This window comes from Notechis scutatus, chromosome 1 (genome assembly GCF_049901735.1).
Source record: "Notechis scutatus isolate UNSWTSFEM ecotype Mainland chromosome 1, rNotScu1.2, whole genome shotgun sequence".
In the NCBI taxonomy this organism is placed as follows: domain Eukaryota; kingdom Metazoa; phylum Chordata; class Lepidosauria; order Squamata; family Elapidae; genus Notechis; species Notechis scutatus.
In genome coordinates this window covers 94485247-94500350 of record NC_142009.1, presented here as the reverse complement: position 1 = coordinate 94500350, position 15104 = coordinate 94485247, and the positions used below count along the sequence as shown (strand labels likewise).

The 15104-nt window shown below is 37.4% G+C and overlaps 1 protein-coding gene across 4 annotated transcripts in view; it reads left to right on the top strand.

Moving 5' to 3' along the window:
- Positions 1-15104, top strand: part of ENPP3 (ectonucleotide pyrophosphatase/phosphodiesterase 3) — a 66370-nt gene that overhangs the window by 8044 nt on the left and 43222 nt on the right. For 3 of the 4 annotated variants that reach the window (XM_087971589.1, XM_087971592.1, XM_026666110.2), the window contains 4 exons: positions 3291-3369; positions 6015-6137; positions 7395-7520; positions 10351-10411. In XM_087971589.1, coding sequence (XP_087827715.1) covers positions 3291-3369; positions 6015-6137; positions 7395-7520; positions 10351-10411 — 389 coding nt within the window. The remainder of the gene's footprint in view (positions 1-3290; positions 3370-6014; positions 6138-7394; positions 7521-10350; positions 10412-15104) is intronic. The other variant, XM_087971599.1, reaches the window with a different exon arrangement.

Below are 15104 nucleotides of genomic sequence, written 5' to 3'. Positions count from 1 at the left end.
AGGGGTGGCGGAGGAAGGGGAGAACACCAGCCAGGTCGAGGGGAGCCACAAGACAACTGCAGTGGTGGTGTAAAATGGCCACCCTCAAGGGGAAGAATCAGCTGGAGTAAGATTGTGCAGGAGAGAGGAAGAAGCAGACAGCATGAGAACCGGGAGAATTGGCACGCTACAATTAAATGAAAGATACCCCAGGATTAATTCTTAAGAATTTTTAAGAAAGGAATTAAAGCAGCGGAGATACAAGGGGAAAAAAGGAGAAAAATGCTTTTGACAGCTGTGGGGCTTTGAACTGTGAAAGGTAGAAGCCGGAAGAAGAAGAAGAAGAAGACATTTAGTTAATTTGGACAAATATATTTTTGACACTAAATAGGCACTAATAAGGCTGGACTTGAGAGTGTCAAAGAAAAAAATTAAAATACTAATTGGAGATTTGATTTGAATGGAAGATTGTGATTTGAAAAGCCCTGAATAGAAGAACTTTTAAAGGGGGGGGGATTTGTGTGTTTGTGTGTGTGTGAAGATTTGATATAACAAAGAGTGCCATCTTGTGGCCAAAAATTTAACTTGTTTTTTTTAAAGGATACTGTTTCTTAAAGAACTTTAAGGAATATTGATACAATAAAACAAGAATTTTGGAAAGTTAAAACATTGAAACAAAGAAAGAAGTAAGAAGAATCTGCCTTGGAATTAACTGCTGATTTTGGCATGGACTTGGTGTTGGACTATTTGTGAATTAAAAAGCCCAAGAGGAATAAAACAAAAGCTGATTTTTGGAAATTAACTTCATAGATATTACTTGTATTAAATTAACAGACAGAAATGTGTAAAATGGCAGTATCTCTTCTGGAATTAAAAATGGAACTTAGAGACATGAAAGAAACATTACAAGAGAGAGGTGGATCATTCAGTTTTGCTTTAAATTTTTTTGGAAAATGCGATCTGAGAACATGAACAACAAAGACAAATGCCAGAGGAGGAGGAGGAGTTTATTACAGAAGAGGCCATTTTCAACTATCATCTGGAACAAAAAACCTTAAAAAGAAGAGTGTAAAGAGTAGGAAATAAAAATGAGATGCAAGAAGGTAATTAAAAAGGGGAATATCTGTAAAAGTAAAAAAGGCAAAAAACAACAGAAAATCAAAGGGTGGAAGGAAGTTATAAACAGGGAGGGGGATAAAAACTGGAGTGAGAGGATAAAGGGGAGAATGAAAGGGAAAAGAAGTGATAAACAGGAGCAGGAAACAAAGAAATATGGGAACTGTAAAAAAATGAAAAGAAATTGTTTATTTAGAAGACACAGAGACAATGGCTGATTAAGAATTGGGGGATTATGCAAGGTAATGAGGGGTAGCATAAAGATATTTAAAGTTATAAATAGTGTAGAAAATAAGGATATATAGATTATTAGGATGGAAAATGAAACTGATATTTATTGGTACTGGAATGTATGCTCTTTCTCTTATATGTATAAAGATGAATGGAATAACTAATGGAATATGCTTATTAAATAGATTGAAATAACTGAAATGAGGAGGGCTGAATTGGAATTAATATTAATTAATTAATATTTTAATTAATTTAATAATAAATTAATTTAATTAATTAAATTTAGGATTAATTAGATAGATTCACTTGTTCTTTTTTTGAAATTGTAAATAAATTTTATGAAATTAAGAGGGGGAAAAACCATGCAGAATCTGATTTAAAAGGTATATAAACCATGTAGTCTTAAGGGATTATTACTATCAATTTTTAGGTAATAAAAGTTAGGTAATTTAAAGGGGAGGTAATTAATGAATATGTAAACTATAGGGGTGGCACACTTAAATTAGTAATTTAGGGGGGCAATTATTGTTTTGTTTAAATGTATGAAATTAGAATTTATGAAAGGGTGAAATAAGGATATGCGATGAAATTGCAAATATGACAGATAAAAGTATTAAAGTATAATAATTATGAAGATATGAGAATTACTTATGATTCAAATAAGAAGAAAGCATCCTGAATAATATAATAAATAGAAAATATGTAAAAGCATTGTTAAGATAGGAAGTTGAATGTAAAAGATGAATATGTAATTATGATCATATTTGTAAAGGTGGAAACCTGGAATTATGCTGTTCACTAAAAAGAGACATTTTCAAAATGTGGAAAACTGAAATAAAATTTGCTTAAAAATAAGAAAGAAACATAATGTTTGCCTGTTAGTTGAAAAAGTACCATGCATCATTCAACAAATAGAAATGTTTTTAAAAATGTTTAGGTGTGCTAACTGATTTAGTTCAGACATCTGAAAAATTATATTCCATTGTAAAATGCATGGGCAATCATTTTTTAGTTCCTGCTTTGTGTTCTTTTAAGATATTTTTCTTTTAAGATACAGTCTAGCTTGAAAATATATTTAAGATATTTTGCTGTAAAGTTATAGAAAAGACATACTGGACTTAAGAAAGATAAAGTCTTCCTTCAGTTGAACTTGACCTCTGGTAGCTATATGCACACAAGGAAATAATTTTGTTGATATTAGGAAAGTAGTTTGCTGTTCCCTTATTCTGGGAAAAATTTTGACTTCCAACTTATAGTTCTGGACTATTCCATAGGTTAGTGGATACCCAGGTACTGTGCTAAACTCTGATTATGGAGGTCAAACAAGATTGCTTTTGGAGGTCAAACAAGATTGGCTAGATCTTGGGACCATCTCTGACTATCATAATTGTAGGCTATTTTAAAGATATTAGGCTCACCTCACCTGTTTTTCCTATTTGTGAGAAAAATAGAAATTGTTCCAATGTAATTCAGTGCTTTGGAGTCATATAACACTTTGGTCTCACTAGGTTAACTTAGTGACTACCATTTTCTTTGGTAGTTACAAAGAAAGTGAAATTATCTGCACACTTTTTAAACAAATCAAAATTCCCTATTAAGCCTGAATCCAGTTTAAAGTTTAGTTAAACTCCCATTATAAAATAAGATAAAAGCAAAATCTTGGATTAGTTTGTACTTATTTTAATTGCACTGGTGGTAACTTAACCCTCCCTTTTCTTTGTATCATGGGATTCTAAAAATAAACCCAACATCTTTTTTGATAAATCATTGATACACTAACAAGAAGGTTCACTCAAAACTCACTGAATTTTGTGAGGTAAGCAGGCCTTTGCTTTGAAAGATATATCCTTTTAAGTCTAAGGACCTTGATGTTGAACATGTATTATTTCTTTTTGCTGGTTTTCTTGTGGACAATGTAAATACAACATGCTGTATTTTTAATGTATTCATCCTGTTGTTAATAGGTTCTTTTCATTTCTTTGGTGGCTGTAGCCCTTGGACTAGGTTTAGGGCTTGGACTGAAACAATCTAAGCAACCACAAGGTATGTTTACTTCAACTGAACCAAAAGGGTTAAGAAAAGGCCATGTCATTGAGTTGATATACCTGTATTTAAGCTGTACCTAGCCTTTTTCAGGTAAAGATTCCTTGGATTCAAGCTTAACTTGTGGTGACAGCATTTATATGCCTATCTGTTCTTCTTCTTGATAACACTATTGAAATCATTTGTGCCTGATTTCTAGGATTCTATTCTATTTTATTTTATTTCCCAGGCCTATGAGATTTGTGTTGGTCACCTGTCTCAATTTTCACAATAAAGTTTCACCTTTCTGAACTGAAAGCTTGAAAGATATTCACATCCTGGCCACATGGACAGTCTTTATTCACCAACTAAGACAGCAGCTTCTTTACACATTCACACAGAGACCATGAGTAAAAGGCTGAAAACTCTCTGCATCAATAATATAAGAGATAATTGTGGGATATCTGTAAAATTTTATTGCTCCCTTTCAATCAATTATGTTAGAAAAAAAACTTGGGGGGAATTTAGACATCAGCTAAGATTAGTTAAGTCAGAGGTCTCCAAACTTGGCAACTTTAAGACTTGTGGACTTCAACTCCCAGAATTCTCCAGAATTCTGGGAGTTGAAGTCCACAAGTCTTAAAGTTGCCAAGTTTGGGGACCCCTGAGTTAAGTAATGCCAGCTGTGGTGTATTGATTTTTGTGTGGAAACAAACATTCATATATATTTTTCTATATGCTAATTTAAACGTAGAGACATAGACTGATTAAAAAATATGAACAAATCAAAATGTTTTTGAGTCCTGATCACTTTTCTGGAGACAAGTGTATTTTTCCAATGGTTCCCACTCCCCAACTTCCTAGTCTAGCTTATGACCTACAGGTCTGGATTTCCTGGTAGTCTTCTGTATTAACTATGCAAAACTCTGCTTAGCATCTGAGCCTAGATGACTCAGACACTGTTGTCTAATAATGCTTAGAAATAATAACTGAAATTCAACACAACTCAGCAGAACCTGACAACAGGTTGCCTACTCAGTTTTCTTGGTAATTAGCAACTCCAAAGCTCTTACTGGTTTTTTTTGTTTTTTTTGTTCATGACCTCTAAACTGGACTTGAGTACTAGATAGCCCTTTAATTATAGTAACATAAAGTAATGAGCACTGCAGATTGGAATAATCTAAAATGTTAAGTTTCAGTACATTAAGAGCTCTTTTTAAGAAGTACTGTACAAGTTGTTAGAGGAAGTTGCTACAGATGAATGATAAGGTACACAAAATGCTTGATCAAGAACAGATGGGAAACAGAACTATTCAGCTAAAAACCTGAGTTTGCTTCGTAGCATGATTGGTGGACTGCTCTGTTTCCATCTCATCTCCTGGTGCTACAATGTTCCTGATGAAATTTAAGTGAGAGAAGATAGATGGACAGGCAGAAGGATGAAATCTGTCACATTTGATTTAGCCTTATCTAAAATGATAGGGTAGGATTAATATTCCTAGCATGCATAAAGGAGGAAGAGAATAAAGTTATTAAAAAAACACACATCAAGATAGAATTCTAGGGACTAAATATTCAGAATGTGTGACCATGCATCTAGAATGAATCACAGCATCTCACGTTGAGGTCCTTTGAGTAAATTGAAAAGGAGTTAGAGATTTTTTTACTTTGTTCACTGGTGAGATATGGCTGTGGTCTGCCCTATATTTGTTAGATGGGTCCACGGTAATAAGAGGCAGGACATGGCAGGAACTGGTAACAGTTTTTATTTCGTGAATTAAGAAAAAGCTGCTCAGCTGAGGCTGGCGCCTGCTTTTGTAGCTGGTGCTGTCTAAGGTTTCAACCACTGACGGGGCTTTATTTCTCCCGCCAGTGGCTGGGCCAATGAGTGGAATCTATTAACCGACTCCACTCTATGGCCATATTAGGTAATACTTAACAATATTGATTGTGCATATTGCATTAAAAACAGGATGCAGAAGTCTCCAAAAATGAAGGTCAAACTAGTTTAAGCCTTCAGTCCCAGTAGATTTTTAAATCAAGTGAATTCCATATTTATATCATCGTGCCTGGTTTCATGCTAGTATGGAGTAGGGTGAAGACACAGGTACAATTAGGTCTTCAAAAGGTAACTGATGTCACAGCAATTAATATTAATTTATCTGTTTATTAGCTAAGTCTGCACGGATATCACTCTGCCTGTTACTGATTAATTGCATTAGTGTGCTTATTGAGGAGGCATGAGAAGATTAAGTGAGATATGAAAATTAATTCCTAAGTACTCTGGTGACTCAAAATAACCTTGGACATTAAAGAACATTAAAGATAAATGGTAGAGAAGTAGCTAATTTACCTATTTTATGTTCTGGCGCTACTGGCAGAGTTGGAATTTATATAATTCATTGCATAAAACTTCCATATAGATGAAGAAGTGCCCTCTGCGGTGTATGAAGCTTCTGTTGGAGTCCACTCAATAGACACTGTCTGACATGAAAGTGTTGTCTCTCTCTCTCTCTCTACACACATGCGTGCGCGTGCACGTACACACACACACAAGGAGGGAGGGAGTGTATGATGTTTGGGTGATTAACCTGTACGTTTATTTTCAGAAGATATGGAAATACTTGTCTATCTCTTTTTAAATTTATCTTTGATTATTCATCCAGAAAGCTGCAGAAACAGATGTAATGAGACATTCTGTGAAGAGCTATCGTACTGTAGTTGTGATAACAAGTGTACAGAACGCGAAGCTTGCTGCTGGGATTATCAAGATATTTGTGTGCTACCAAGTATGTGCAACTTTCCAATCAACTAATTTCATCATAGACAGAATGATGATTTTTTCAAAGCAAATGGACCATTCTATTGCCCCAAATCAGCCTTAATCAATGGAGCAGAAACTAAATGTTCCTTTCTATAGGGAATAGGCATTGATTTTATACATGCTTTGGTGATATCAAGTCAACAGGAGGTTGATGACTGTTCAATAGAATCAGATCATCAGTTTCCAAACCATCTCAAACCATGGCATGAAGTCCTACAGAATGTGTTATTTTCCAGAGAATGAAGGTACAAAATATATTCTTCCCATCCCATAGATGGTTCAGAAACCAGACCACGGCTGCATCACCAGCTGCCACACACCCTGATCCCCAAACTAAGTAAACTGACACATGCCATGAACATATAGGCAGACCTCAAACTCGGAGCCAAACCAAAACCCAGAATGTTACATCACAGCCATCCGCTTAGGATATCACATCACAGAACTCAGGAGGTTACACCACAAAACCTCAGGATGTTTCAACACAGCCAACGACCCAGGAGATTACAGCACAAGACCCAGGATGTCACAACAATAGAATTTAGAAGGTCATCACACAGCCCATTACCCAGGTCGTTACAACACAGGAGGCTGATAGACACACAGCCAGTACCTTAGCCACACAGGTTCTTACGAAAAAGCCAACCAATCTGCAAACTTTAATTCCATCAACCAATCAAGAAATAACAACACAGCCAACCAGCCCACTTACAACAGAGCCAGCACACCACACCTCCCCACCAGTATTTATAGAGAGACGGCAGCTCCGATCACGCTTTGCTCGCACAAGCATGAAGCCAAAAACACCAGCCTGAAGATGGCAAGTGGGACCTTGTTGAAATATCACCAAGATACTCTCAATCTTACACGGGAAAAGACCCAAACACGCCAAAACCTGCATATATATATATATATATATATATATATATATATATATATATATATATATATATATATATATATATATATATATATATATATGTATGTGTGTGTGTGTGTGTGTGTGTGTGTGTGTGTGTGTGTGTGTGTATATATATATATATATATATATATATATAATATATATATATATATATATATATATATATATATATATATATATATATATATATATATATATAAATAAAGACCTGGATATATGTGCCTTAATGCACATGGATCTACCTTTAGGAACATATTTCTAGAAATACTTATGTTTTGTCATTGAATTCTATTTTTATAGCTCAGAGTTGGTCTTGCAATAAATTACGTTGTGGTGAGAAGCGAATGGCCAATGTATTATGCTCCTGTTCTGAAGACTGCTTGACGAAAAAAGATTGCTGTACAGACTACAAAAGCATCTGCAAAAGTGAGGCTGAATTTTTGACAAAGCATTTTGATAAGTTTTATGAAATTAAGAGAGGGAAAAACCATGCAGAATCATTTTCACGAACATTTTCAGAAAAAAAAATTATGAGGGAATTAAATGAACATTATAAGGCTATATTTGGGAACTGTTCTTTGATAATAATACAAATGGGATCTGACACAAAATACAAATCTAACAAAAGTACTCCTTTTTAAATAAGTCTTTAATGTTTTAAAGATGACTATCCAATTATTATTTCCTCCAAAATATTCCTTAGTGGTTTTGTATTTATGTATGTATAATTTAGATTCGTAAGGCTACCCAACTCAATAATGAACTTGGGTGTTGTACAGATTTAAAAGATAAGGATCACATTGCACATAACTGTGGAAACAGATATACATGAACTGAAACAGACATTCACATGTGATGAGGACACTCTAACACATGAATGTCAAATTGGTGGCCCGTGGGTTGGATGCATCATATGCAGGCCACGCTTACCCCAGCTTTGTGAAGTGAAAAAAGTCACAAAACATCATGTGATGGAAATGTGACGCCGCAAATTTGACACTCGTGCTCTAACATATCCCAGTGACTGAGGGAAGAAACATGTTGCCAGATATCAGTTAAAGCAGTGCTGGCTGGAGAATTCCAGGAGTTGAAGTCCACACATCTTAAACCTGCCAAGTTTGAGAAACTGATTCTTGCATGATTCAGGAAGTATGAACTTCTGGGAGGGTGCTATTCCTATACTGCAGACAGAAAAGACATGCTTCTGGGATCCTAACTGATGGCATTGCTTAATAGATGGGATGTAAATGACATGTTCTTCTGGGATAGGCAGAAATAATGGGAGAGAGGCAGTCCTTAAATAGCTGGGCCTTATGGGTGTTAACTCAATGTCATGTGACATATCGTGATGTATCAAGACATTTTTGCCTTTATGGAGCCGGGGTGGGCGTGGCCTGCGCATGATGCATCCAGCCTGTGGGCCACCGGTTTGACAGGCCTGCAAAGGATTTGATAAGTGATAACCTACACCTTTGATCTCCACCTGGAAGCTTATTGGTAACCTATGTACCTTACATAATAGAGATGGAATCTCCTTAATTGCTTACAACACTGCAATGATCTTCAAGACCAGCCCCATCTAAAGTACATTGTAGTAACCCCCCTCTTAGGTGACCAAAGCATGAGTGATCTTTGCCTTCTCAATTTATACCACATGCTTAGGTCTTTTTCTGTTGGTTTGTTGCCAACCAAAACTCCTGAAGCCTTTATTCCACTAAAGCTGCTTTATCTCTTTTGTCAATTGCAAGGAGTGGAACAGTTGGGCAAGGTGGTGGAGGGGGAAAAATTATGTTGTCACTTTTATCTTTTGCTTATTCATGAGTAGTTTTTTCTCTCTCCTTAACTTGAAGCTTTGTCTTGCATTCCTTCTATATCCTTAAGATATCTTTTTTTCTAGCCGTTGCTGTCCAAACTAAACTTGGTCTGTTCACCTCATGTCTTCCCTGTATGTTGAAGGCCTAGGAAATGGTCTTGAAGATCAGAAGAAAGATTGATTGCTATCAAGGCAATGATCAGACAAGTGAGGCTTGAGCCCATTCCAAGAAAGTAATTTGAGTAATCGTCTCCATCATGCCCTTTTCTAACTTAGACATAGAGAGAGAGAAAGAAAGGGAGAGGGAAACACATTCAGATTTCCAAGATTCTGATATTTTAGCTCTTCTTGAGTAATTTTAGAACTATTTCACATTGATTTCTTAATCTATATCAGTGATGGCTAACCTTTTCAGCTTGGTGTGTCGAAAATCGGGAAAAAGTGTAGCCTTCCTCAGGTCGTGTGTCACTTCAAGAAATATCAATAATTTGGTTTATGACGGACTGGGCTGGGGTGATCACACAGGGCTGTGAAACTCGTCTCCCTGGTCTCAGGGCTGCAGGTGCAGGATGTGGGGATCGGAAGGCCACCTTACAGGGCTGTGAACCTCATGGATCTCCTTTCCTCCTGTAGCGTTCCTGAGGTAATGAAACTGACAAACCTCAGTTTATGGCAGTTAAAACTGGTTCTCTGCTGCAAAGATCTTGCGGCAGTGGTGACACCATGCCTCCACGCAACAAGCAGGGAGCAGGGATTGGAGCAGAGCACAGGCAGCCTCTAAATGTGCAGGTTTTCCCCACACCAACAGGCGTGTCAGTCAAAGTGCCTCGGCGTGGCACGAGTGACATGCGTGTCATAGGTTAGCCATCACTGGTCTATATGCATACTTCTATGTATATATATATGTCTATCCATAGCTCCACATTTGTTTCTTTTTCTTACATCTTTTTAGTTTGGGAACCCAATTTCTTTCTCTTGTGTGAGGCAAGAGTTCTGATTTTCTTAATGACTCCAAGCTATCTACCAGGAACTTCCATTTTGTTTCCCTTAATAATTAACCCCATTTACTTTAAGGATCCAATTTCCTTGGCTTTTTAAAATTACAGATCAGTGTAAGCAAATTTTTAACACCCAAGTTAACTTCCTTCTGGCAATCCCCTGTCAGATTTAATCTCTTTACTTTATCTCAACTATATTACAACCATTTGGGTTACAGCAAAGTTTAGTCAGGCATAGTCATACCTTCCTTTTTTCCTCACAAATTTATTTGGTTAATTTCCTAATCATACAACTAATAGAATATATTGTGCATCTCTGGACTTAACTCATTTGTATTCATTCATTTAACTTTCCTAAAGATAAAACAAGATAACAGCCTCTTTGTCTCTCTTTTGAATCTAAATGCCATCAATTAAGATCCATCTTCTCATGTGTGTTTTTCAGGAGAAACATCCTGGCTGAAAGATCAGTGTGCTTCTTCTAGTGCTTCTCAGTGTCCAGAAGGGTAAGTCAGTATGCAGGTTTAACAAGCAGATTAAGAAAACAGGGTTGCTTTGCTTCATAAGTAAGTAGTAAAAATTCTGCTTCTTTTATTGAAAAACATTATTTCGGGCAGACCATGGTACTTCAGATACATAAATAATGAAAATGACATCAGAGAAAGCATTTGGAAATCTTTTTTTTTTTTGATTGCCAAGATGTTTCTGCCCTCCAATAAGTTTCATGCACTGATCAATTAGTTCAGGGGTCGCCAACCTTTTGAACCTCAGGGACCACCAAACTCATAATTTCAAATCCCGCAGATCACTAATATGAATTTTGACTGACGGTGGCTTGCTGATGTTGGTGGGAAAGTCGGTCCCATATTCCAGAGCTGCAGTAGTCACAAGACTGGCCCTTTGGTCATCCCAGAGCAGCTCCTGCAGTCCAAGACAGGCCAGTGCACCCAGGTGGAGGAGCAGCTGCTCTGGGATGACCAAAGGGCCAGTCCTATGACTACTGCAGCTCTGGAATATGGGACTGACTTTCCCACCAATGTCAGCAAGCCATCACGGGGCAGATTTCCCTCCCCTGCCATTGGTCTTACCTTCCAGTTCCAGCTCTACTCAAAGTAAGGTTTGTGCTTGGCCAAAGGATGGGGGCCATGTGGGTAGGCGGGCCATGTGGGTGGCGCAGCCTTGTGTTCCCATGCAGCCTGAATTAATTGCTTTGGGAGGGTGCTTTGGGGGGGACATATCTCTGCGGACCACCAAAATTTTCTTGCGGACCACCAGTAGTCCCCGGCCCACTGGTTGGTGACCACTGAATTAGATAAGTTGTGTTCTTGCCTCCCCCTGCCAGACAGTTAGCTTAGGTTTACAGCTACCAACCAATACTTGACAATTCCTTCTGTAAATTTATATACACAAGCCATTATCAGAACAAGGAGGTTGCACCCATCAATGACATCTATGGCAGTCAAAACTTTTGACTGAGTCATTGACTTGCTTTATTACCACTGTTATTTTTGGTGGGGTGGAAGTAGGATCTCTACACTGTCATTCACTTGTTATAAGTTTTATAGGTACCAGACCTGTTTTTTAATTATTTATTTATTCAACAAATTTCTGCATCGCCCATCTCACCTTAATGACTGGGTAGCTTACAATCAAAAACTCAATTCAGCTGAGTTCAACTATAATAAACTGATTTCATTTCTTCTTGTCCTTTATGCACTTTTCCACTTTTCTCTCCATTTTTTTTCTTTTATACAAATACATCATTTCTGTTATGACATGTCCTCTCATTTGGTAATCCTTTACTGGAATTTCTTTGTGTGTTCCAGTACAATGAACAACTGTTTAATCATCTTAATTCCCATGTATTATAAGTCATCATAGTTTTGTTTTGTTCATATAAGTATTTATTTCTTATTCATATCCTTGTTTTTGTTCGAGAACTTGACTAGCATATTGTATATAAATCTACTTCCTGCTTTTTCCCACTGCAATTATCTTGTGACCAGTGGTGGGATTCAAATAATTTAACAACTGGTTCTCTGCCCTAATGATTTCTTCCAACAACCAATTCACCAAACTGCTCAGAAAGTTAACAACTGGTTCTCCCAGTGGTATGAACTGGCTGAATCCCACCACTGCTTGTGACATAGATCGGGCTGAGAATGATCGGCCCAAACTCACCCAGAAAACTACTAAGTTGATGACGGACTTGTACCTGGATCTTCAAGATCAGTGTTTATCATCCTCAGCAACTTCAAGAGATATCATTTCAACTCCCAGAATCCCTCAGCCTGCAATTGAAATCCACCCATCTCAAAGTTGCTATGGTTGAGAATCACTGTTCTAGATCCTAGTCTTTAATCAATATTCCATGCTGTTATCTATGCTACACCACCTTCAACGCTACTTGCTTTGGAGAAAGAATAACAAAATGTAATGGAAACCCTGCAAGAAAATTAATATTCTATCTGTGTATTGAGCAATACATTATTATATGTTTAATTGAAACCAATGTCTTGAGAATGAGGAAAGTAATATGAACAATCTTCATGTCACAGGGATTGTTAAAATATTTAAAATATTTAAAATGCCATTGTTATGCAGACTTTATTAAAATGGAACATTTAACATGTAATGAATAATCTGTCTAAATGATACTCTCACCCTTCCGCTGCCCACTTATTGTCATAAAAACTACCCCTGTCTTGGCTTCCACTTGAGTGAGCATTCCTATTGTGCAGCTCCTGACTCATAGGGAAGCAGACGGAGGTCAAACCATATACACATTGACTTTCCTCTTGCCATGATTTGCACTGAGTGCACAAATATCTGCAGGGAAGCTGATATGAGGTAGGAGGTCATGAGAAGGTAGCCTGTTCTGTCTTCTTCTGTGCTGTACTGTACTGTCTTGTTCTGTGCTGTTTGCTTTCATTTTCCCCAGTTTGCTTTGAGTTGATCCAACCTTCAATGCTTCCCTTTGTATGTGTTCTGGGAAATTATGTCTCTTGGCTTTCCTTCCTTTAAAATAATCCTTGTTATACCCTTGTCACATCAAAACTGGATCAACTGGTCACATCTTCAGTGTTTCCCTTTGCATTGTGTTCGGGTAAATTGCCTCTTGACTTTTCTCTTTTAGAACAATACATGAGACTGATGTTAATGCATCATATCAAAACTGAAACAGCTATGTTCAGAACATTTATACCTTGCCTACATATCAGGCATAAGTAGCCAGATCCACTGGTGAAAGGTTCAAAATCAGCACATTTATTGTATTCTACCTACATTAAAAAAATATCCTCAGACTAGTTGCTTTCCTTTGGGAACGACCAAATAAAGTTTCATGGAATTTAATTGAGGGAGGAGGATGTGTCAGGATTGTGCCTCTTGCAAGCTACACAAGGACTTAAGGCTAGTGACTTTCTTGAATCCTCCTCCCTGTCTGGCTGGAGTTTCCCAACATTGTCTAAAGCAAGGGTCTTCAAACTTGGGAAGTTTAAGACTTGTGGACTTAAGCTCCCAGAATTCCTGAGCTAACATGACTGGAGGAGGAATTCCTGGAGTTGAAGTGCACAAGTTTTAAAGCTGTCAAGTTTGAAGACCCATGGTCTAAAGGAAATTTAGGCCTATTTACACTATAGCTTGAAGGTCAGCATAATGGTTTCAGAAATTCAGTTGGGAACTTCTTGATTCTAGCTCAGCACTGTACTGTTACCCTTGTATTGGTATTGACATACTTGGCAAAAACACCTTTTAAATAAAAACCCAATTGTAAGTTCCACGCCCAGTTGCAGCATTGTCCATAATATGAAGAGATGAGAAAGCACTGTTAGATTGCCCATTATATCATGTTTATAATATTATAAGAGAGATGAATCAGCCTGCTACCTTCACTCTGAGCGTAGATCCCATGTGCTCCTTCTCAAATATTATATATGATTCTAGTTGTAAGGATTGTATTTATTTATTTAATTAAGTTATATTTATTTATTATTTACTTATTACATTTATATACAACCCATCTCACTCTACAAAGTGACTCAGGGTGGCTTACAATTAAAACATTGGCTTACACCAATCTTATTTCATTCTTCAACACAGTGACTAAATTAGTAGACCAGCAAAATACTGTGGACATAATATATTTAGATTTCAGCAAGGCATTCGATAAAGTAGACCACAACCTACTTCTTAGTAAGCTAGAAAAAAGTGGAATAGATAGCACCACCACTAGATGGATTCGCATCTGGCTGGCAAACCGTACTCAACGAGTAGTCCTTAATGGGTCTAAGTCCATATGGAGGGAAGTAAGCAGTGGGGTGCCACAAGGTTCCGTCTTAGGCCCAGTACTCTTCAATACCTTCATTAACGACTTAGATGAGAGAATAGAAGGGGAACTTACCAAATTTGCAGATGATACTAAGGTGGCAGGAATAGCTAACACCCAAGAAGATAGGTTCAAGATCCACATGGATCTTGACAGACTAGAACACTGGGCCATATCTAACAAAATGAAATTCAATGTAGAGAAAAGTAAAGTCCTACACTTAGGCAAGAAAAACCAAAAGTACACATATAGACTGGGTGAAACCAGGCTCAATAGCAGTAACTGTGAGAGGGATCTTGGAGTGTTAGTGGAAAACCAGCTAAATATGAGCCAGCAGTGTGCAGCAGCTGCGAAAAAAGATAATGCAATCCTAAGTTGTATTAACAAGGGATACAGTCAAGAAGGATACAGTCAAGATCAAGGGAAGTACTAATACCACTCTATAAAGCCTTAGTAAGACCACACCTAGAGTACTGCATCCAGTTTTGTTCACCACATTATAAAAAAGATGTTGAGACTCTAGAAAAAGTACAGAGAAGAGCAACCAGGATGATTAGGGGACTGGAGGCTAAAACATACAACAAACAGTTGCAAGAACTGGGCTTGACTAGTCTAGTAAAGAGAAGGACCAAGGGAGACATGATAGCGGTCTTCCAATATTTGAGGGGCTGCCACAGAGAGGAAGGGGTCAAGGAATAATGGATGGAAACTGAACAAGGAGAGATTTAACCTGGAAACAAGGAGAAACTTTCTGACAGTGAGAACAATCAACCAATGGAACAGCTTGCCCTTGGAAGTTGTGGGAGCACCATCAGTTGAGACTTTCAAGAAGAGATTGGACTGCCATTTGTCAGAAATGGTGTAGGGTCTCT